This window comes from Theobroma cacao, chromosome 4 (genome assembly GCF_053813885.1).
Source record: "Theobroma cacao isolate CCN51 chromosome 4, ASM5381388v1, whole genome shotgun sequence".
Classification (NCBI taxonomy): Eukaryota; Viridiplantae; Streptophyta; class Magnoliopsida; order Malvales; family Malvaceae; genus Theobroma; species Theobroma cacao.
This window is the reverse complement of record NC_142642.1, coordinates 31,113,671-31,136,275: the sequence shown is the minus strand read 5'-3', so window position 1 is coordinate 31,136,275 and position 22,605 is coordinate 31,113,671. Positions and strand designations below refer to the sequence as shown.

Sequence of the window (22,605 nt, the reverse complement as noted above, 5' to 3'; positions counted from 1 at the left end):
GTTTTGTCCCTATGCTCCATGCAATTTCTGGTAAACATCTATATATGCTTGAGATTTTCCTTTTATTTCCCATGTACAATTTTACTATTATCCAACAAAAGTTCTGTTATGATGTTACAGCATTATGGAAGGGGAAGAGTCCTTTGAACAATTTTCTCCTGAAGTTAGAATAAAAGATCCAAGCAGTAGAGATGCTGCTTCTCTTCTGCCTCCTATTAAACTTTTCCATGGAACTTCAGATTATTCAATACCATCAGATGCCAGGTTTGAATGCCCATTGACATAATGCTAACAACTAAGTTCTTATTGGATTTGACTCCTTGAAGTTTATTGGTAAATATCTTTGTTTGCTTTCAAACTGCATGTACTTCTTAAAAAAAAGGCAAGTTAGACATCCAGGTGATGAGTAGGTACCTGCTCTTGTTTAGTCCCAGTACTATATTTTTATTTTGGAATCATAAGGGGTATTATGTGATAATGATTTGTAATTGGAATAATTCTGTTAGATAGTGCGCTCTCTACTGAAGGTATGGTGATGAAGAACAGATATCATACTGCTTGAAATGTATCTGTTTCCCAATTTGCCGTCCCTTTCAAACGCAGTTTATAACTTTAATTTCTAGATTGTAGAGGTAAATAGTATTGAAAGTTGTGAAATGGAGTCATGAACTACTGCAATGGATTTACTGCAAATTTTCTCAAAAATTGAGGCATTCTTTCCTGATATTGACATTTCTGTGCAGTATAAACTTTGTAGATGCTTTGAAAGGGATATTGACATTTCTGTGCAGTATAAACTTTGTAGATGCTTTGAAAGGGGTAGGGGCTGACGCAGAGCTAATCCTATATGAAGGAAAATCTCATACAGATTTGTTTTTACAGGTTAGTGATCAGTACTATCTTTTTGTTGTCATTAAAGGTTTAATTTACTTGTCCTACTGCAGTCTGTCATCCAGTGTGTACTTTTATGATATGCAACTAAATGAAAATCACTTTCACATATCACCTTCATTAGTGTGCCTGATGTGGGGTCCTTTTAATCTACATATATGCTGGGCTGACTATGTTGAACTTGGGTTAAGTTGAACATAAGATTTTAATTATTTTCCTGAAGATCTTTGAGAGTTGAGCTCAAACTGCATGAAGCTTTACTTGGAAATAGTAAAGTAAATTATTCTTTGTGATAGTATTAACAACTCATTTCATTTGAATTTATGAAAATGTTTTGGTTCTGCTCTGGAAAGAAAAAGGAGAAAGAAGAATGAATTTTGTGCGTTATAAGTTTCAAGGTCTTGACTTCTCTTCATGAACTATAGAAACTTATTCTGACATTTTAGATTCCTTTTACAACAACTGCAGTCCTCACTATTGATATCGGGTCATCTTTCTACCAAATGACCAGGCTTCAACATTTTTCTTAGTGTAGCTTTTTGGTTTTTGTTGGATGTTGCAAATTGAACCAAACTACTCTTTTTCATGGAATTCTTTTTTTTTTTTTTGTGATTTTCTAATTTAACTATGTTTAAGGATTAATCCCCGAAGGTTGGCTTGTGAACTAGGTAAGTATGTTACACAATTTTTATTGTGTTGTAATGTGTGAATCGAGCATACACTGTTTCAATGCTTCATGAAATTGTCTGAGAAAATGTTACAATTCACCAAACAATGTTCTTCGCCACTGCATTGGTATGGCATTGAAGAAGGCTTCCCTGCAATCCAGTTCCTTGAGCAATTAAATTGGTAATAAATTTATTTATATGGCATTGAGAAACCCTTGTATCCTCCACTAAAGTTGAGTACTGCTATGCAGGATCCTTTAAGAGGTGGAAAGGACGATCTATTTGACCATCTGGTTGCTGTGATACATGCTGGTGATGAGGAAGCTCTTGCCAAGGATGCTTTGGCACCTCCAAGAAAACGCCTTGTGCCTGAGATTTTGTTAAGTTTGGCTCGTCAGATCAGCCCCTTCTAGTCCTTTTTCTGTTTCTCAACATGGAGGTCCATTTCTTGATGATGTCTATGGCATCTTCAGTTCTTCCTCTACATACCTATAGTTGTCTAGTGTGACCATCTTCTTTCTAGCATTCATTGGTTGCTTTAGTCCTTTTAGATATTATAGGAGGATGAACAATTTTCTAGAATCATAGGTGTTACCCCAGCGAGTAAATGCATGAGCTCCTGCAGTAGAGGCATCAGCCATATAATAGTGCGTTGCTCCTTTAAATTAGGCTAAGTTGGTAGTTCTAAGGATGTCCAATGCCAAACTAGTGCATGGGTCATATATTCTGTACTATATACATATGATAAGCAATCAGATCATCAAATTTTGTGGATACGGCATGTAAGATTCAAGATTGCGACGTGGGTGAGATGTATGTTTCAAAGTTTTGATGAAACATTTTGTTTTATCCTTTTTAGTTTTTAAATGAAATAATAAAAATCTAAATCTTTGAACCTAACAGGTAGTAATAAATCTCCATTTAATAAAACTTTTTTTATATTCTTACTTTACCCTTCAATAATTCATGAAATTAGAGGTACAAATTATATATATATATATTCTGTTTGATTTAATTTTTCTCTTGGTTATTTATTTTATTTACTTATTTTCATTCTAATTTGGTTTAATGAAATAAATGTTTTTGTTGATTAGAAATAATTTAAAATATTGTCAAATAATTCCTCCTACAGCACTTATGCAATAAGTTTGTGAAAAAAATAAATTTAATTTTTCTGTTTTAACACTTTAAAAATAGTTATACTCGGACAGTACTTCCAGCTGGATCAAACAAAGTCATGAGTGGGCAATTTTGGACGCGTGCATGGACAAGGGTAGTCAACCAAGTCAGGCATTATATTATTGCCTCGTGGAAGTAATGCCTTTCTCCGTTCAAATTTGGGCGGCTCAAATGCCTTTGATCAAAATTGTAAGCATTCCAGAAAACAAATAGGCTAGAAGGATAAAGAAATGAAAATCTCTGTGCCCGCAATCAGTGGGTTTCTTTACTTTGACTTTGGAAAAATCGACGTCAATTTTCCATCGGCACTACTTTGGTCATTGACTTAGTCAACCTGGCTGGTTGAAAAGATCATTGTTGGTGTAAGTAAGTAATTTTATTAACAACACAATATGTCTCAATCATTTGTTTTTACAGGACTATCGAATAACCCAAAATAATCAGTTAAAATAATACAAACATGGGTAGTATCTCTTTCTTTCTTTCTTTCTTTAAATTTGGGAGCATTTAGTAGGAATATCATAAATGTATAAGAAAAAAAATGCCAGGCACTTGCTCTCCAACGAGCCAAGTGTGAATCCATCCGTGTTTCCTAGTCAATATTGATGGTTGGGTCCGGGGGGCTTCTCTGCGCTTTCTCTTTGATACCATTCAGAAAGGACAACCCTTCTCCTAATAATAGAAACTATATTATAAAGTCTAGAGAAAATCTTCCACTCCCTCCCTCTCCGATGAATGCACTATAAATATCGGTAAACAGGTGGTGAATATCACGCCAAGACAACATTAATTCAACTTCCAAACATGAGGGCCTTGCTTACACTCTTCCTTCTTTTGTCCGCCCTTCTCTTCTCCGCCTCTTCTATTGCTGCTCAAAGTATTGGTAAGATGCTAAGTGCACTAGTTTTATTTTCTCGCCTGTATTACTTAATTGTTTTAGATTTAAGTTAATCTTGAAACAAACAAACATTAGATTAATTTTTTTTATAAAAATTCTTGTATTTATTACGAAATTCAACAGAAATGAACTTTTAGGATAACATGAAAATCATCTTCATCTTCTTTAATATTCTCATAACATTTGTAGGTTCTAAAGGTGGTGGGGGAAGTGGAAGTGGAACCCCTGTAACAGGGAACAGACCTCCAGCAGCAGTACCATGCCGTGGCAGACCATTTACTTCTTGCATCCCAAAGCCCCCAAAGAAGTGTAATACTCCTTTCCAGGGTGATTGCCCCTAACCTAAATAAAGTATAAAAGCATCCACGCTGAAAGAATGAAGAATAATAACTGAGCTCCGTAATAATGTCTTGTCTGTTTTCTTTCTACTTGTTATTTTGGGAGTAAATATCCAAGAATAGTGTAATTGATTTGCCCCCGGTTTTAAATTTGGGAAATAAAGGTCAGGCATAAAATGTCTCCAATTATCTACTCTTATGTATATTCAGTTAAACCCTGTACCTCTCAATATCTTCTCTAAAAATAATGGCGAACCCTGTTTGCTCCAGAGTCGCATTTCCTGTGGGCCTAACTACATCGTATTTGGTTATTAAAATAACTTTATTAAATTTATATCTATACCTTACTATTAAAATCATATAAAAATAAACAATTTTGCCAAACAGTCGATCTCAAGCACTGGTCTAAAGTGGGTCGGGCCTACATGTCTAGGTGGATAATCCGGTCCATGGACATATCTAAATCATCCCTACACCTGAATTACAAAAATTTCCATTCGGCGCTTTTAAAATATTTAAATATTTAAAATGTTTAAAAATTTCCATTCGGCGCTCAGTAAAATTTATCCCTACACCGACTTTTCCATTCCGAGAGGCAAACCTCAACTGAAGGCAATAAAAATGAATGCTAAATTTTTAGTTTTAAAACACTTAAGTATTGAATTTATACTGTCACGATCCGAAACTCCCATCGAGCCCGTGACAACCATCGCGAAGTCTCGACAGACATTCTTTCTCCGAATGCCCTTCGAGACCTTGCAAGGCTTTTGTACCAGTTTTTCCATTCCTGTCTCTTTTTTTTCTTTTTTTTTTGAATAATAAAATAAAATAAAAATATTAATTAAAATAATCTATTTTAATGTAAAACAATATATATATATATATATATATTTTTGAAATATCAAAAATTAATTTTCTACACATAAAAACAAAATAAATTTATACATACTGTAATATAGAAAATTGGAGTATGCAATTTAAATTACAATGACACGTGGGTCTCCAAATAACTGAGAAGGTTTAAGTCTATAACCTTGTTTTCTAGGATGCAACGCCGAAATTTACTTCTTGATGCAATTGACAATCTACTGCCTATTTTGAGCCTGAAAAATGTATAAGAAGAAGGAGTGAGATTATAAAATCTCAGTGAGTAAACAAACATCATCAAAATAATTTAAAGCCGAGTAATAGGAGACAATTAAAATAATTCTTCCTAACCCATATAAATAATTAGATTTCATCCAATTACTCAACATGGGTTATGCACTTTTCAAAAGCTTGGCCCTTGCCAAAAATCCATTCTCGGAGATACCCTGCGGAGGCATCTTATCGAAACTGTCAAGGCTGTTTATTGTCACACACACAAACACATTTCACCTATGACAACACAGTCGTTCCTTGGCGTTGGCTGAGTCTCAGTTTCACGTTATGACTAGCGTGAAGTGTACTCAAATCCTACCTTGGGAGTTATCCTACGCGCCTCTCCAATCGAGGTAAGCTCAATAATTGGGAACCGTGCCCCTCTAATTAGGCTGGCCCACGGAACCCCGTCACTGCAGTGCCCACTTTATAATCCACCAACTAATAAAATCACAATAGTATGACATGACTCACTTAACACATTCAAGGTAAATCAAAGCAGTTCACATATTCTTTAAATCATAAAATAACCAGTCATACCCACATTATCATAAGCCATTTAATGTAAAATCATGGATAAATAACACAATTATAGTATAGGTCTCCAATTACTCTATTTTTGAAATCATTATTAAATTTTCAAAAATTTTATAAAATTATTTTATAAAATCTCATTTTTCCATAAAACACAATAATTTTCCAATTAAATCATTTTTTCATAAAATCACACAATTAAATAAATCTACTCTAGATAATTAAGACGATAGTAAGTTTACTCACTGTACTAGGAGTAGATATACTCCTATTCTCGGTCATCGAGTGTAGTCTTTTGCCCGTATCAGATAGCTCACCACCTATCCACAATACATGACACAAAAAATTCAATAATTTGTGTCAAATCAATATATATTATTTCAGGCTCTTATCCATGCGTATGCACTAGATAGGGTGTAAAATGTTTGGACAATCGCTTAATTACAGTGTCCGACCAACTCTCCTATACATAGTGTAAATTTCTAAAATCTCCAATTCAACTCCAATTCCATCCATTTCAATTTCAATTATCCAATTATATCCACAATACCTCAATGACTATGAATGTGGTCCAATTTATCAGTTCGGATTACAAATTACGCTTTTACCCTTAGTGGGTAAAAATTTTAATTTTTTGCACCAAAAATTCCCATTTAATTTCCAACCTCATAATTCATCATATTTCCATCTAATTCTCTTAAAATAAAGTCAACCTCATCCTCACACACCATTGGCTAGATTCAGCCTAGAGAAATTCATGGAGAAAATGAATATTTTTCTTGTTGTTTTACTCATAAACATGCTAAACTAACACTAAACACTAACATAGTTCAAAGTCAAATTAATCTAACAACTTTCTCTCTCTAAACCCATATGATCAGATTTGAATCCATTATCAAAACACATAATTTAACCATGAAAAATAAGGAGAAATGCATGGAAATGATAAATCTTAAGCTAAGCTTGAAAAATCATACCTTTAAACACTTGACTCCTTGAAAAATCATACTTTTTCTTTGAATTTTCTCACTCTAGGGTTCGTTCTTATTTCTCTCTCTCTCCTGCTGGTTTTGGCTGACCCTCCCAATGAAGAATTCTAGAATTTTAATGCCTTTTAATAGGCCTAATGAAATATTATTATTTTAATAACCTTTTGAATATTTTATTATTTTATTTTTTTCTAGCCATCTTTTTGACTATCTTTTTCTACCACTCAATCCTCTTTACTTATCCATATCTTCCATGAAATATCTAGACTTTTCCAAAGTTTTGGTGGAGTAAATTTTTAAAAATTACACTTTTACCCTCATAAAAGTGAAAAATTACATTTTTGCCCCAAAAATTGAAAAATTGCCAAAATGCATAATTTTCACTCCTTATACTCATATCATGCTCCATTTAATCAAATTTGATCTAAATTCTCTCGAAAAATTCAATTTCGTTTTCGGGTGGTAAAATTACCATTTTACCCCTATTCTCCAAAAATACTGAAAATTCATATATTTCACTGCTAAATCTTCCAATTGTACTTCAATACTCATATCATACTCAAATATGTCAAATGGGGCTAAGAAAATCTTTTTTTAAAAAAAATTCTCATTTTGTCCTCAAATTACAAAATGACCATTTTGCCCCATAACCGGTCAATTTTCCTGATTGATTTCAAATTGATCATCGAACTCCGAATCACCATTCTAAGTAGATTTTGGGGTTTCAAAACTCTCAAATTCCTTTTAAAATTTTCATTTGAACTAGCTCGAGGTATAAATCAACTTCACAGCACCTCTAGGGGCAATATTGTCTTTTGTCGATTTCTCGAGCTTCCTCAATATACAAACATTCTATCGAGCATGTGAATGACATCATAATTATTTTACAAAGCAGGGTTTGACATATACATTCAAAATCAGGTGGTATACTATTAAAAATTAAACATTCAGTAAATTTTTATTGAATTTACTTTCAAAATCATGTGGTTATGCTATTACTTAAAGTTTTTATCCAATTTTTAGCTTTGTAGCCATTTCAATAGTTTTGAAATTTTACAATGGTTTTATCTAATAAAACTTAAATGACAAATAGACTTCCACTTTTTTTTTTATTATTTTGAAAATTATCCTATAAGTTGTTGTCAGAGTTTTTAAACTTTATAATCAATATTAAAAGATTGACACGTATCTCATTAAAACATATTTATGAAAATATTTAACAACAATATATCAATTAATTGACAATGAATATGAAAACTATGTAACTCTATTGGTAGAGTTTAAAAACTCTGATCTCAAGCGTATACTTGGCATTTTTGACAAATTTATTTTCCTAAAATAATTTTGTGATCTAAACAACATCTCCAATTATTTTAACAAAACTATAACTAGTATGTTTTATTCTTTTTAAAGTGAATATTTGAGAATAAAAAAGCTATTATCATGCTGGCTCTTGGTAAGGCCACCCAAGCAAAGCTCTAAATTTGGAAAGGTCTCATATTTTTATAATATAATATAATTAATTATATTAAAAATATATAAAAATTAAAATAATTATTAAAATATTTACTTATTTTCCCATGTCTAATAAATATTAATTTTCTCTCACTTTCACATCATATTAATTCTTAACTAATTATTTCATTAACTATTAAAAATGTGTAAAAGTCAAAGATAATTAATAAAATGACATATTCTTTCATTTTTCTAATTATGTGCTTAATAAATCTCTATTTTTTATTACTTCTCAATATTTATGATGCTATTAATTCTTATCTATTTCCCTCATTTCCAATCAACTAACAATAATATCTATTTAATAATGTTTAACAGCTATTTTTTTCTCGTCTATTTCTCCTATTCCAATAAACTAATGTAATATGTATTTAATATTTCCAATGACTATTTTTTCTTATATATAAAATCAATTATTTTTTTTCAATTTATAATATCCAGTTTTGAATTTTTCTTCACATTTTCTCTTTTTTTCTTTTAACTTTAATTTTCTTTCAAAACATACTTAATAAGTTTGTTATGCTGTAATCTTCATAAAACCGTAAGTCTCATTTATGATTTGCAATAAACATTTAACAATTAAGTACTATTGTTCTAATATTTGCATACTTTTTTACTTTAATTTAGAGTTTATATTATATTATTATATTATCTTTATTTTATGTAATGGTTAATTGATTTTAATTAGAAATTTAGATTGTTGATTTAATATTAACTATTTAAAAAATATAAGATAATTATAATAACTAAATATTTTTTGTACTTCATAATAAATATTTGAACATGTCAAATTGAAAATATGGATCGGATTATTCAAAGTTTAAAAAAAAAAGTTAAAAATTTAATACAATCTAAAAAGACGCACTTGTTAAATTTTTTACAAGTAATAAAAATAATGAATAAGAAATTATTAAAGAAATATTTGATGAATTTGATTATAAAAATTTAAGTAAAAATTTTAAATCTCAAAATGTTAAAAGAATAAAATTTTAATAAAAAAATCTCACTTAAATATTTTATTTTAATCTTTTGAAGTTATGGATCCGTCTTTAATTATTATAATAAATTATAATGTGTTTTACGTAGTCTTCTTTGACTTGTTAATTATTACACCCGAGTCTAAGTCTTTGGCCAAAAGAAGCAATGGGTAGATACCGAGTCTTTTCCTTGGAATATATGTGACCACGTTTTTCTCAAAAAGTGGAAGGTTGATTACTGTCGAGCACCAAAAAGAGGGAAAAGGAGTACACTGTCAGCGTCGCCATCAACCGTTATCTATAAACATGGAACCTTTCTTTTCCTTTTTTTCTTTTTTATAAAAAATGTGAATTCATGTTTTTCGTTGTTAATTTTACATTATCTATTATGATATATTTTATATTCTTTCTCGTCTCATTTTTTTAATTATTTGTTTTTTAAGATATCCAAATAAAAATGTTTTTTTTTATTTCTGAACACTATCCCATTTTTATATATAATTCAAAATGATTTAATCACTAATTTAAATTTAATAATGAAATTATATTTTGATTTATATTATCATATCAATTCAATATATCATGCTAAACATATTAATATGTCATTTCAACGTCATATGATACAAAATAATATATAACATTTTAATAACAGTTAGTCAACTATTAATTATTAAAATTTATTCGAATCAAAATAAAAAATTTCATTTAAAATTTTTAAATAATTTAAAAATATTTTAAATATTATATTTAAAATTTTTTAACGTTTAAAAACATCAATTTATTATTTTTTTCTTTCATTGTGCCAAAATTTATTTAAGCAAATTATATTTAGACTTTAGAAAAGAGGAAAGGCAACAACCCGTCGGCTCCTTTAGACCAAAGGAGGGCTCCTGCCGTTGATGCTCTTCATTTTCTCATTTTTGCCGTTTCCTAGCCCACTCACCATTCCTTTCTCATTCCATGGGTCCATGCCTCCAAAGTTTTGGAGTTATCCATGGAAATTAGATCCCTGCCATGATTTTAATTTGGGATGTCCAAAAATATTCCACTAAAACGAATCTTCTACAAATATAATTAAATAGGAAATTGAAGAGTTAACTAAGCACGAAATTAGTTTATTAATCATTTTATCTCCTTGCATAAATTTAGACAATGTATACATTAAATTTGATATTAGATATGAGTGTTTTTACATATTATAAGTTATATAATTTTTTTTCAATTTTTTCATATTTCATATAATGCTACCGCAGGAACAAAATCACCAAAGAAAACTCCAATAAGGTGAATGAATATATATATATATATATATATATATATATATATATATATATATATATATATATGCAATATTCCTTTACTACCACCTGGGTAAGGATGGCCTAATTTGCAATCGACATGCCCCTGTTGTGTTGGAGTTTACACAAGCGGTTGTCCCAAGCAATAATTCTCCTAATACTAACAAATTTAGGATAACATATAAATGATGCATGTGTTTTGTAGTTTGGATTGTAAGATATTGTTTTCTATCTTTCTAGTTTGAACCGGTTTGCTTGTTAGATTTTCTCTTTTTATAGATAAAATCTTTCAATACGCTATGAGAAGTAATTATTTCATATCGAAAAATATCACTACCATTTGTTCCCATTTGCTTTTTAGACAATGAATTTTGATATGTTAATAGAATAAAATTAGATAAATACTGAGTTATATCCTTTTCGAATTTCATTGATTAGAATATTGGATTAAAAAAACATTAATTTTGATATATAGATATCAATCAATGTCAGTATGAGTTGTAATTAGAGCCTTATTATTCAAGATGAGTCTCTATACCTTCTCTCCAGGGGAAACTTTAGTGAAGAGAATGTGTTAAAACAAAGCAGTGGAGGAGAGGAGTTTATAGAGTTAGAGGAAGTGAATGAACATTTTGGAAAAATGTTCAACAATGTTGTGATAGTATTCTTGACATTGAGAGTGACCTGTTAGTTCTTCTTGCAAGTAAATCAGGTGTTTTCGTCATAGAGTCTTCAGAATTGCCCATGCCTATGCTATTAATTAAAGAATCAACCCAGAATGTTCTCCTTCATGAAATCCCAAATCCAATATCTGATGAGTCCCATGAAATCCTAAATTTTACATCTAATGAGTCCCATGATACACATGTTCCTATAGAAAGTATAATTCATAAATATCCACAAAGATCGAATAAGGGGACTCATGAAACACATGTTCCTATAGAACGTATAATTTATAAATATCCACAAAGATCGAATAAGGGAGTCTTAAAGAAACAATATGAATCTGATTTTAAAGTTAAGGTAAAATACCCAATCAGCAACTATGCGTCCTCTCATAAATTGTCTAAATCGTATGCACTTACTATTAATCAATTATCCACTGTATCTATTCCTAGTAGTTTGCAGGATGTATTGAAAGATCCGAACCAAGGTGATGAATGAAGAAATGGAGGATTCGAAAAAGAATGCCACTTGAAAACTGGTTCCCTTATCCGAAGGAAAGAAAATGATTGGATGCAAATGGGTATACATTCACGGTGAAACTCAATGCAGGCGGCAGTATTGACAAATATAAAGCAAGGTTAGTTGCAAAGGGGTATACGCAGACATATGAGGTGGATTATCAAGAGACTTTTGCACCAGTAGCCAAGATCAATACAATTCGCATTCTCATATCTATAGCAGCAAATCAAGATTGGCCTCTACAACAATTTGATGTTAAAAATGCTTTCCTAAACGGAGTCTTAGAGGAAGAGGTCTACACGGAATTACCACTAGGAATTAAATACAGTTCTTTGAGTAGAAAGAAAGTTTGTAAATTAAAAAAGTCATTATATGAGCTGAAACAATCACCTAGAGCTTGGCTTGGGAGGTTTTCTTCTATAATGAAAATATTTGGTTATAAGCAAAGTAACTCAGACTATATTTTGTTTATAAAACACAAATAAGGGAAGGTGATAGCTTTAATCATGTATGTCGATGATATGGTCTTGATGGGAGATGAACCATGCGAAATAAAAATATTACGGGAATATTTGACTATTAAATTTGAATTAAAGGATATGGGGTAATATCTATGCTCCAACTTGAGGAGAGTGTCAGCTTGAGCGGTAATTATTAATTCTAGAAATTTCTCGAGCAGAATATTTTTTTATTTTCTTTTTACTTTGCTTGCATTCCAAAAAAGTTAAAGATTAGAATACTTCCTTACGTGCTATTTATTTTACTTGCATACTAAGTAAGTTTAGGTTTAATTGATTATTATAAATCGCTATTTATGTAATTCTTTATTTTATCATCGAGCAATTTAATTCTTTACTTAAATCTTGAATATTTTCTACCGTTAAAATTATATTTATAGCAAAAACTATAAGTAATGTGTCATCTCATTTTAAATTTGATGAAAATAATATGTTATATATAAAAAATGTTTTTTAAAATAGTACAATAAATAACCTTAACCTGTGCCACTGAGTGAGTGTATGGTGATTATGAAGCGGGTCCCTTGTTCCCTTGACACCACAACGAAACCTCTCTTTTTTTTTTTTTTTGGAAAGATACCCAAACGAAACCTCCTAGTAAAGTCATAATTTTCAAATAAAATATTGCACCGGAGGGACCCAAGCTTGCACTAAAGGTCTATAAATAGAAGTGGGGAAATGAGAAAGTACATCATTACTTCCCCAAAATGAAGGCCTCCCTCTTTATCTGTTTCCTCTTGTCCTCTGTTTTGGTCCTTCCCTTCGCTTTTTCAGCTCGAGAACTTCATATTGGTAAGACGATTTCGATTGTTTGTTCTCTCTTCTTAGATACACACTAGTGCTAACAACAACTTGCTAATTTAATTAATGTCTCTTTCACCAAATGGAGATTCCTTTTAAAGTTGCTTATATACATAAGTATTTTTTTTATATACATAAAGGTTTTTAATCAGATAAATGGAAGATCAATTTCATCCGTTCATGAATTTCATTTGACCCATCTTAAAACATGCTGCAGTGGAACATATTGGTGCTCGCAATACCTTTCCTGTGAATCCTAGCGCTGGTAAGACACATCACACATCATGCTACAAGGAACGTAACTATTATGTATGCAATGTGCCCACACCACCAAGTAGAGGAACACTAGCTGCTCCAGCGGGATGTAGAACTTGCCCGACTCCGATTTATGTACCAAGGAACTCTCCATGTCCTTGCACTATTAAGTAGTCGGTGAAATGGATTATAAAATGTGATTTGTTTTAGTTACTTCACTGTAAAACGATGTAGCGTGGTTTGTTCTATGTTTTACTCCATGCGAGTTCTTCACTTCTATATATAGAGGGTCGGAGCAGGGATTTTAGCTCAAGGGAACCACTATGCTTTAGCCTAAGATTTGTTTTTATGTTAAGCCTTAATCATTTGCTTTTGTAATTTTAATATCTGTGATACAACAAAAAGTTATTCTATTAAATTTTGCGTTAAATTTAATATATTTATTTTATACATGTTGTTATAAGGTTTATGTATATGTAAAACATAAGAAAAAAATGAAATTTATGAAAGTGAAAAAAAAAGACTGAAGATAATAACATATATATGCGCAAAAACCATAATAAAAATAAGTAAGAGAGATTTTTTTTTTGAAAAGCAGCTAAGTATATTCATTCCACCTGATAAAAAAGATGCTGCGGCAAGTATGGAAGAGGAGAAAAAGACAGACTTGCGGCTGCATATTACTACTCTCAACAACCTGAAGGGATAAAAAAACAGGGCCCAAAAATATCAAAAGCCCCCATCCTATCAGGAGCTCAGCGATGAGCAACACATGGAATTCACAGCCCAACACCCACCATGAGATCTGTATGAAACAAAAAACCCTGTACACCTCCTGTCAGGGAAAAGGTTGTGAAGAAAAACAGAACACTCATCCACAGACGAGCATAAGATATCAACCCAGAATCATCAACTCATAACACAGACAAGGCACAAAATCAGAGGAGTCTGTTCCATCATGGAAGCAGAGAATCTGAGCAACCGAGCCATCAAAAGGAGCAGTCCCATATGGACACGAATCAACTAAAAGCACCAGAGAATAAAGAAATGACTCAAGCGATCAACCCGTGACCAAAACCCGGAGCACACAACAACAACAACATGCAGCCAACAAAAGATCACTGGTCAACAAAAAGGGTGATATAAGGATAAGTACAAGGAGAAAAAATGTGCTCCAGCAGTTACTTTGCAATCCTTTTTCGATTTTCTTTTTGAGAAAATTATGAAAAAATAACTCTACTCATAGGTTCAATTCACAAATATCTTTAATTATAATTTTAATTATTTTCAATTAATTTTTAACATGACTTGATAACAATACTTGTTAAATAATTTCAGGTAAATTAAAATGGTTTCGGTTTTCTTTATCCCGTCATCCAGATAAAAATTTTAAAATTAAATCTTGATTTCTCTCTCTCGTCAAATACTATCTATCTCGCCATCGAGCTCTTTTTCACCATCCTAAAGAGTAGAGATGATATCAAGGTTTGTGTTTTAGGTTTTTGGTTTTATTGGTTTATTATAAAACTCCAAAGTTAAGGAGTTGAAATTGATTAAACATATCTATAAATTAGAACACTGTATGATTTTGAAAACTTAAACCTGACTGCGAGCAGGCAAATCAATTAGTTATTAGGTATTGCATTGCTAGTTTTTAAGTATTATATCACTGGTTTTTAAGTATTGCGAGACTAATTTTTAGGCATTAAGTGATTGGTTTTTAGGTATTGTGTGATTGATTTTTAGGCAATACCTAAGTCACACAATACTTAAAAACTAGTCATACAATACCTTACTAACTTGTCACGTAATGCCTATCAATCAGTCACGTATGTCATATCAACTAGTTACGTAATACTTAAAAATCAATCACGTAATGGCTAAAAACTAGTCACCTAATGCCCAAAAATTGATTACGTAATGCCTAAAAATAAAAAAAACTACTAAATTTCATTTAACAAAATCAACAACTTCAAATAATACACCATATTCTATTTAACAATATAATTAACGAATATACCTATTTGACGAATAATGCTCAAAATGCTCAAAGGTTTTTCTTCATGTATCAAAAATCACTCCAAAATACTTAAAAATACTCAAAACACTTAAAGAATTTTCTTTGTGCATCAAAAACCACTATAAAATGCTCAAAATGCTTAAAAATTTTTTTGGCAAGGAATACTCCAAAGATAAATGGTTTGGAGAGAAAAAGTCAAAGGATATCAGTCGATTTGCAACGCGGACCAAAATATATGGGTCGATTTTATTAAAGGTAATTTTGTTCAAAATTAATTTTTTTTGACTAAAAATAGTTCAAATTATAAAGAAGATTATTTTCAAAAATATCTGTTGGGAAATTGTGGAATTGTGGAATTGTTTCTAAAGAATTGCCCAAGATCTAACCCAATCAATAGAATAAAGAAAAAAAGAAATCAAGCACACCCACAAGAACACAAGAATTTACGTGGTTCGGTCTTTTGATGACCTACATCCACGGGCACAGCAATAGAGAAAAATTCACTAAGAGAAAAATCAAGAGATTACAAGAACAGTCTCAAACTCATAACTCTTATGCCACGTACACCTAAATCACTCTCTCTAAATTTAGGTGATGATTATTCTTTAATCCATAGGGTCCTTTTATAGTGTCAAATACAATAACCTTATCCTAATATAATTAAGAATCTTATCCTAATATAATTAGGAATTGTTATTCTAGTCTAACTAGATTTAAAGACTATTTTAATAAGGTATACTAATTTAATTAGAATTAAATAATACTAATTAAATCACAATTCAAGACTATCCTAACATATCTTATATATGAGGGATATTTTTGAAAGAAACCCTTTCTTTTTCATACCTCTTATTATCTTTCAGTCACTACAAAATTTGAGAAAAGTTACAAAATCGTCCTCAATGCGCCCAATAATGAGGTATATCAATTTCGACATAATATTTAAATAAATTTTGAAAATATATTTTGATTTTTTCAGAATTTCTTTATTGCTGACATAATGATATCTTAAACTATATAAGAAAAGTTAATTAAGTATTTATATTTTTTTAATTAGAGAAAAAGATATTCGAATTATGTTTTGTAAGTAAGAGATGATACATCAACTAATAAGTTAAATGTTCGGATATAGTATTTATATTTTTAATTTAATTAAAGTTTTACATTTTGATTTTAAATCAAATAAATCCTTTTTACTTTGACTAACTTCATTGAATAGAGTAACACTAGTCAATTTAATAAAAATTTACAACACATGCAGATAAGAACTCATGAAGGAAGAAGCATCCAGAAAAAAAAAAAAAGAAGAAAAACTCAGCACCTGCAGATGTAGAGCCATAAGACCAGATCCTCTTACCATGAAAAAAAGGCCTGCACTGGTCATTAAAGCAGAACACCATGAAAGTGCCGTACTCACAGAAGAAGCATTTCCAAGCACAGCTCACCACGGTGCGTAAAACATTTCCCCCTATCCATAATTAACCTCAATTGAAGGCGATAAAAGTAAATGTTAAATTTTTAGTTTTAAAATATTAGCATTGAATTTATACTTTCGAAATCATGTGATATAGCTATTAAAAATTAAACATTCAGTAAATTTTTATTGAATTTAATTTCAAAATCATGTAGTATATTATTACTTAAAATTGTTATTGAATTTTTAGTTTTATATTAGTTTCAAAATTTTCAATTGTTTTATGTGAGAAAACTTAAATGACTAACAGATTTACATTTCTTTCTTTTAATATTTGAAAATAATCCTGTAGATTGTCATTAAAATTTTCAAATGTTATAATCAAAATTAAAAATTGATGTATCTATGAATATCGATAATCAGATATCAATTAATGGATAAATGAATATATGACAATTATCTAACTTTAATCTCAGTGTATACTCAAATTTTTTTACAAAATTATTTTTTAAAAGATTTTTTTATTATCTAAATTACATCTCAGATTACTATGTTTTATTCATTTTAAAGTGAAGATTCGAAAAAAAAAATTATCCTAATAAATTACCATGTGTTTCCCGTTTACTTCTCTGTCTTATTCTTGTTGGTTCAATGTTCTGTTAATTATTATACCCCGAGTCTAAGTCAAAGGCCAAAAGGAGAAATGGGTAGATACCGAGTCTTTTCCCTGTAACATATATGACCATGTTTTTCTTAAAAAGTGGAAGTTTGATTACTGTCAAGCACCAAAAAGAGACACTGTCAGCGTCAATATATGTGTGAACTACTAAAAGTTTTCTATCCACATGGAATCTTTCTTTTCCTTTCCTTTATTTTATTTTATTTTTAAATTATACTAATTATTCTGGTCCAGTGATACGCGTAGAAGGTCTCTCCTAGTCAATCATCAATATGTGAAGTCGAGAGTGAACAGAAAAGTACTTGACTAATGCTGGAAACTTATGATGAATTTTCGTTAAAAAAAATGAAAACAGTTGAGGGTTTTTATACCCTATTTCTAACTCACTAATAACAATAATGAAAAGTTTTTAATTAAGTTAATTTTCAATTAATTAATATTAACAGTCTTATAACAGTAAAAGCAATAAAAGTAGTTAATTAAAATAAATATGCACGTGTATTTAAAATCCACAAGTCATATGAGAGTCGCATGAGTTCTTCTTTTACCCTGTTTTACTTTTGCAAAGCATACCTTCAACAGCGTTATGCTTTGATCTCAATCAACCAAGCTTCTTTTAATCTGTACTCATCTTCCCTAGCTGATACTCCCCCTCAAGTTGCACATGTATGTTTTGAACATGCATCTTGCTAAGTAATTTGTGGAACTGCTTTGGCTGTAAAATCTTGGTGAACAAATTTACTACCGGTTCTTCTGAAGAAATATAAGTAGGGTCAATGACCTTTGTAAGCACTTTCTCTCTTATAAAGTGGTAGTCCATTTCAATATGTTTTGTTTGCTCATGAAAGATTGGATTTTTTCAAATGTGAATGGTTGATTGATTATCACAATAAAGTCTCACTGTTGTGTCTTGATTGAAACCAAAATCAGTCAAAAGATTCTTCAACTAAATCACTTCACAACAGGCTGATGCTATTAACCTATATTCAGCTTTAGAAGAGCTTTGAGCTACTACTGATTGCTTCTTAGATTTCCAACTAACCAAGAAAATTACTAGGAAAAATGCTAAACCTTGTTACTGACTTTCGAGAATCAAGGCATCCAGTCTAATTGCTGTCACAATAAGCATTAATTTTTTAAATCTGAATCTGCATTCATTAATATACCTTGATTTGATAATTCGTAATATTAATAGAATAAAATAAGAAAATAAATTTTGATATGTTAATAGAAAAGGATCAAGTTATATCTTTTTAAAGTTTGTTAATCAGATTCTCGAATAATAAAAAGAAAATGTTAGTTGAGGTATATAGATATCGGTTAAAATTATATTTATAGCAAAAATTATAAGTAATGTGTGATCTCATTTTAATAACAGTTAGTCAACTATTAATTATTAAAATTTATTCGAATTAAAATAAAAAATTTTATTTAAAATTTTTAAATAATTTAAAAATATTTTAAATATTATATTTAAAATTTTTTAACGTTTAAAAACATCAATTTATTATTTTTTTCTTTCATTGTGCCAAAATTTATTTAAGCAAATTATATTTAGACTTTAGAAAAGAGGAAAGGCAACAACCCGTCGGCTCCTGCCGTTGATGCTTTTCATTTTCTCATTTTTGCCTTGGGTCGGTTGGTTGGGAAACGACTCTAGCCCACTCACCAGTCCTTTCTCATTCCATGGGTCCATGCCTCCAAAGTTTTGGAGTTATCTATGGAAATTAGATCCCTGCCATTGATTTTAATTTGGGACGTCTAAAAATATTCCACTAAAACAAATCTTCTGTAAATATAGTTAAATAGGAAATTGAAGAGTTAACTAAGCACGAAATCAGTTTATTAATCATTTTATCTCCTTGCATAAATTTAGACAATGTATACATTAAATTTGATACGAGATACGAGTGTTTTTACATATTATAAGTTATATAATTTTTTTTCCAATTTTTTCATATTTCATATAATGCTACCGCAGGAACAAAATCTCCAAAGAAAACTCCAATAAGGTACAAGAAGAATGGAAATATATATATATATATATATATATATATATATATATATATATGAAATATTCCTTTACTACCACCTGGGAAAGGATGGCTTAATTTGCAATCGACATGCCCCTGTTGTGTTGGAGTTTACACACGCGGTTGTCCCAAGCAATAATTCTCCTAATACTAACAAATTTAGGATAACATATAAATGATGCATGTGTTCTGTAGTTTGGATTGTAAGATATTGTTTTCTATCTTTCTAGTTTGAACCGGTTTGCTAGTTAGATTTTCTTTTTTTATAGATAAAATCTTTCAATACGCGATGAGAAGTAATTATTTCATATCGAAAAATATCACTACCATTTGTTCCCATTTGCTTTTTAGACAATGAATTTTGATATGTTAATAGAATAAAATTAGATAAATACTGAGTTATATCCTTTTCGAATTTCATTGATTAGATTATTGGATTAAAAAAAATGTTAATTTTGATGTATAGATATCAATCAATGTCAGTATAAGTTGTAATTAGAACCTTATTATTCAAGATGAGTCTCTATGCCTTCTCTCCAGGGGGAACTCTAGTGAAGAGAATGCGTTAAAACAAGATAGTGGAGGAGAGGAGTTTATAGAATTAGAGGAAGTGAATGAACATTTTGGGAAAATGTTCAACAATGTTGCGATAGTATTCCTGACATTGAGAGTGACCTGTTAGTTCTTCTTGCAAGTGATTCAGGTGTTTTTGTCATAGAGTCTTCAGAATTGCCTATGCCTACGATATTAACTAAAAAATCAACCCAGAATGTTCAACCTCATGAAATCCCAAATCCAATATCTAATGAGTCCCATGAAATCTCAAATTTTACATCTGATAAGTCCCATGAAACACATCCTAGTGAAAGTATAATTCATAAATATCTACAAGATCGAATAAGGGAGTCTTAAAGAAACAATATGAATCTGATTCTAAAGTTAAGGTAAAATACCCAATTAGCAACTATGTGTCCTCCCATAAATTGTCTAAATCGTATGCACTCACTATTAATCAATTATCCACTGTATCTATTCTTAGTAGTTTGCAAGATGCATTGAAAGATTCGGACCAAGGTGATGAATGAAGAAATGGAGGATTTGCAAAAGAATGCCACTTGGAAACTAGTTCCCTTATCCAAAGGAAAGAAAATGATTGGATGCAAATGGGTATACATTCACGGTGAAACTCAAGGCAGGCGGCAGTATTGACAAATATAAAATAAGGTTAGTTGCATAGGGGTATACGCAAACATATGGGGTGGATTATCAAGAGACTTTTGCATCAATAGCTAAGATCAATACAATTCGCATTCTCATATCTATAGCAGCAAATTAAGATTGGCCTCTACAACAATTTGATGTTAAAAATGCTTTCCTAAACGGAGTCTTAGAGGAAGAGGTCTACATGGAATTACCACTAGGAATTAAATACAGTTCTTTGCGTAGAAAGAAAGTTTGTAAATTGAAAAAGTCATTATATGGGCTGAAACAATCACCTAGAGCTTGGCTTGGGAGGTTTTCTTCTATAATGAAAATATTTGGTTATAAGCAAAGTAACTCAGGCTATACTTTGTTTATAAAACACAAATAAGGGAAGGTAATAGCTTTAATCATGTATGTTGATGATATGGTCTTGATGGGAGATGAACCATGCGAAATGAAAATATTACAAGAATATTTAACTATTAAATTTGAATTAAAGGATCTGGGGTAATATCTATGCTCCAACTTGAGGAGAGTGTCAGCTTGAGCTGTAATTATTAATTCTAGAAATATCTCGAGCAGAATATTTTTTTATTTTCTTTTTACTTTACTTGCATTTCAAAAAAGTTAAGGATTAAAATACTTCTTTATTTGCTATTTATTTTACTTACACACTACGTTTAGGTTTAATTGACTATTATAAATCGCTCTTTATGTAATTCTTTATTTTATCATCGAGCAATTTAATTCTTTACTTAAATCTTGAATATTTTCTACCGTTAAAATTATATTTATAGTAAAAACTATAAGTAATGTGTCACCTCATTTTAAATTTGATGAAAATAATGTGTTATATATAAAAAATGGTTTTTAAAATAGTACAATAAATAACCTTAACTTGTGCCGCTGAGTGAGTGTAATGGTGATTATGAAGCGGGTCCCTTGCTCCCCTGACACCACAACGAAACCTCCTTTTTTTTTTTTTTTGAAAGATACCCAAACGAAACCTCCTTGTAAAGTCATAATTTTCAAATAAAATATTGCACCGAAGGGACCCAAGCTTGCACTAAAGGTCTATAAATAGAAGTGGGGAAATGAGAAAGTACATCATTACTTCCCCAAAATGAAGGCCTCCCTCTTTATCTGTTTCCTCTTGTCCTCTGCTTTGGTCCTTCCCTTCGCTTTTTCAGCTCGAGAACTTCATATAGGTAAGACGATTTCGATTGTATTATTCTCTCTTCTTAGATACACACTAGTGTTAACAACAACTTACTAATTTAATTAATGTCTCTTTCACCAAAGGGAGATTCCTTTTAAAGTTGCTTATAACATAAGTATTTTTTTTATGTACATAAAGATTTTTAATCACATAAATGGAAGATCAATTTCATCCATTCATGAATTTCATTTGACCCATCTTAAAACATGCTGCAGTGGAACGTAATGGTCTTTACAATAGGTTTCCTGTGAGTCCTGGCACAGGCAAGCAATATCCCAGATCATGCCACAGGGAAGGTAAATATTATGTATGCAACGTGCCCACACCACCAAGTGGAGGAACACTAGCTGCTCCAGCGGGATGTAGAACTTGTCCGACTCCGATTTATGTACGAAGGGGCTCTCCATGTCCTTGCAGTATTAAGTAGTCGGTGAAATGGATTATAAAATGTGATTTGTTTTAGTTACTTCACTGTAAAACGATGTAGCGTGGTTTGTTCTATGTTTTACTCATTGCGAGTTCTTCACTTCAATATATAGAGGGTCGGAGCAGGAATTTTTAGCTCAAGGGACCAATATGCTTTAGCCTAAGATTTGTTTTTATGTTAAGCCTTAATCATTTGCTTATGTAATTTTAATATCTGTGATACAACAAAAAGTTATTCTATTAAATTTTGCGTTAAATTTAACATATTTATTTTATACTTTTTGTTATAAGGTTTATGTATATGTAAAACATAAGAAAAAAAAATGAAATTTATGAAAGTGAAAAAAAAAACTGAAGATGATAACATATATATGCGCAAAAACCATAATAAAAATAAGAGAGATTTTTTTTTTGAAAAGCAACTA

The 22,605-nt window shown here is 30.6% G+C and overlaps 1 protein-coding gene and 4 long non-coding RNA genes across 5 annotated transcripts; 4 read left to right on the top strand and 1 right to left on the bottom strand.

The window, feature by feature from the left end:
• The first annotated feature begins 100 nt into the window (after window positions 1-100).
• On the top strand, window positions 101-2,335 carry LOC148763284 (isoprenylcysteine alpha-carbonyl methylesterase ICME-like). Its single transcript, XM_088805316.1, has 3 exons — window positions 101-264; window positions 792-882; window positions 1,811-2,335. The coding sequence occupies exons 1-3, from the start codon at window positions 125-127 to the stop codon at window positions 1,970-1,972; spliced, it is 393 nt and encodes a 130-aa protein (XP_088661442.1). The 5' UTR covers window positions 101-124; the 3' UTR covers window positions 1,973-2,335.
• Window positions 2,336-3,458: 1,123 nt separating this feature from the next.
• LOC148763283 (uncharacterized) lies at window positions 3,459-4,163 on the top strand. Its single transcript, XR_016025883.1, has 2 exons — window positions 3,459-3,621; window positions 3,826-4,163. It is a non-coding gene; the product is annotated as an uncharacterized LOC148763283 (long non-coding RNA).
• A 769-nt stretch (window positions 4,164-4,932) lies between these two features.
• Window positions 4,933-6,727, bottom strand: LOC148763282 (uncharacterized). Its single transcript, XR_016025723.1, has 3 exons — window positions 6,626-6,727; window positions 5,895-5,968; window positions 4,933-5,077 (listed from the first exon to the last, which is right to left on the bottom strand). It is a non-coding gene; the product is annotated as an uncharacterized LOC148763282 (long non-coding RNA).
• Window positions 6,728-12,821: 6,094 nt separating this feature from the next.
• LOC18602134 (uncharacterized) lies at window positions 12,822-13,604 on the top strand. Its single transcript, XR_001927319.2, has 2 exons — window positions 12,822-12,922; window positions 13,149-13,604. It is a non-coding gene; the product is annotated as an uncharacterized LOC18602134 (long non-coding RNA).
• Window positions 13,605-21,639: 8,035 nt separating this feature from the next.
• Window positions 21,640-22,425, top strand: LOC148763281 (uncharacterized). The gene is made up of 2 exons (XR_016026025.1): window positions 21,640-21,743; window positions 21,970-22,425. It is a non-coding gene; the product is annotated as an uncharacterized LOC148763281 (long non-coding RNA).
• The last annotated feature ends 180 nt before the right edge of the window (window positions 22,426-22,605 follow it).

Excerpts from the sequence above, each read along its gene's own strand:
- LOC148763284 (XM_088805316.1), top strand. The coding sequence starts at position 125 with ATGGAAGGGGAAGAGTCCTTTGAACAATTTTCTCCTGAAGTTAGAATA. Across the intron at positions 265-791 it reads TCAATACCATCAGATGCCAG|TATAAACTTTGTAGATGCTT; the intron begins GTTTGAATGCCC and ends ATTTCTGTGCAG. Across the intron at positions 883-1,810 it reads ATACAGATTTGTTTTTACAG|GATCCTTTAAGAGGTGGAAA; the intron begins GTTAGTGATCAG and ends ACTGCTATGCAG.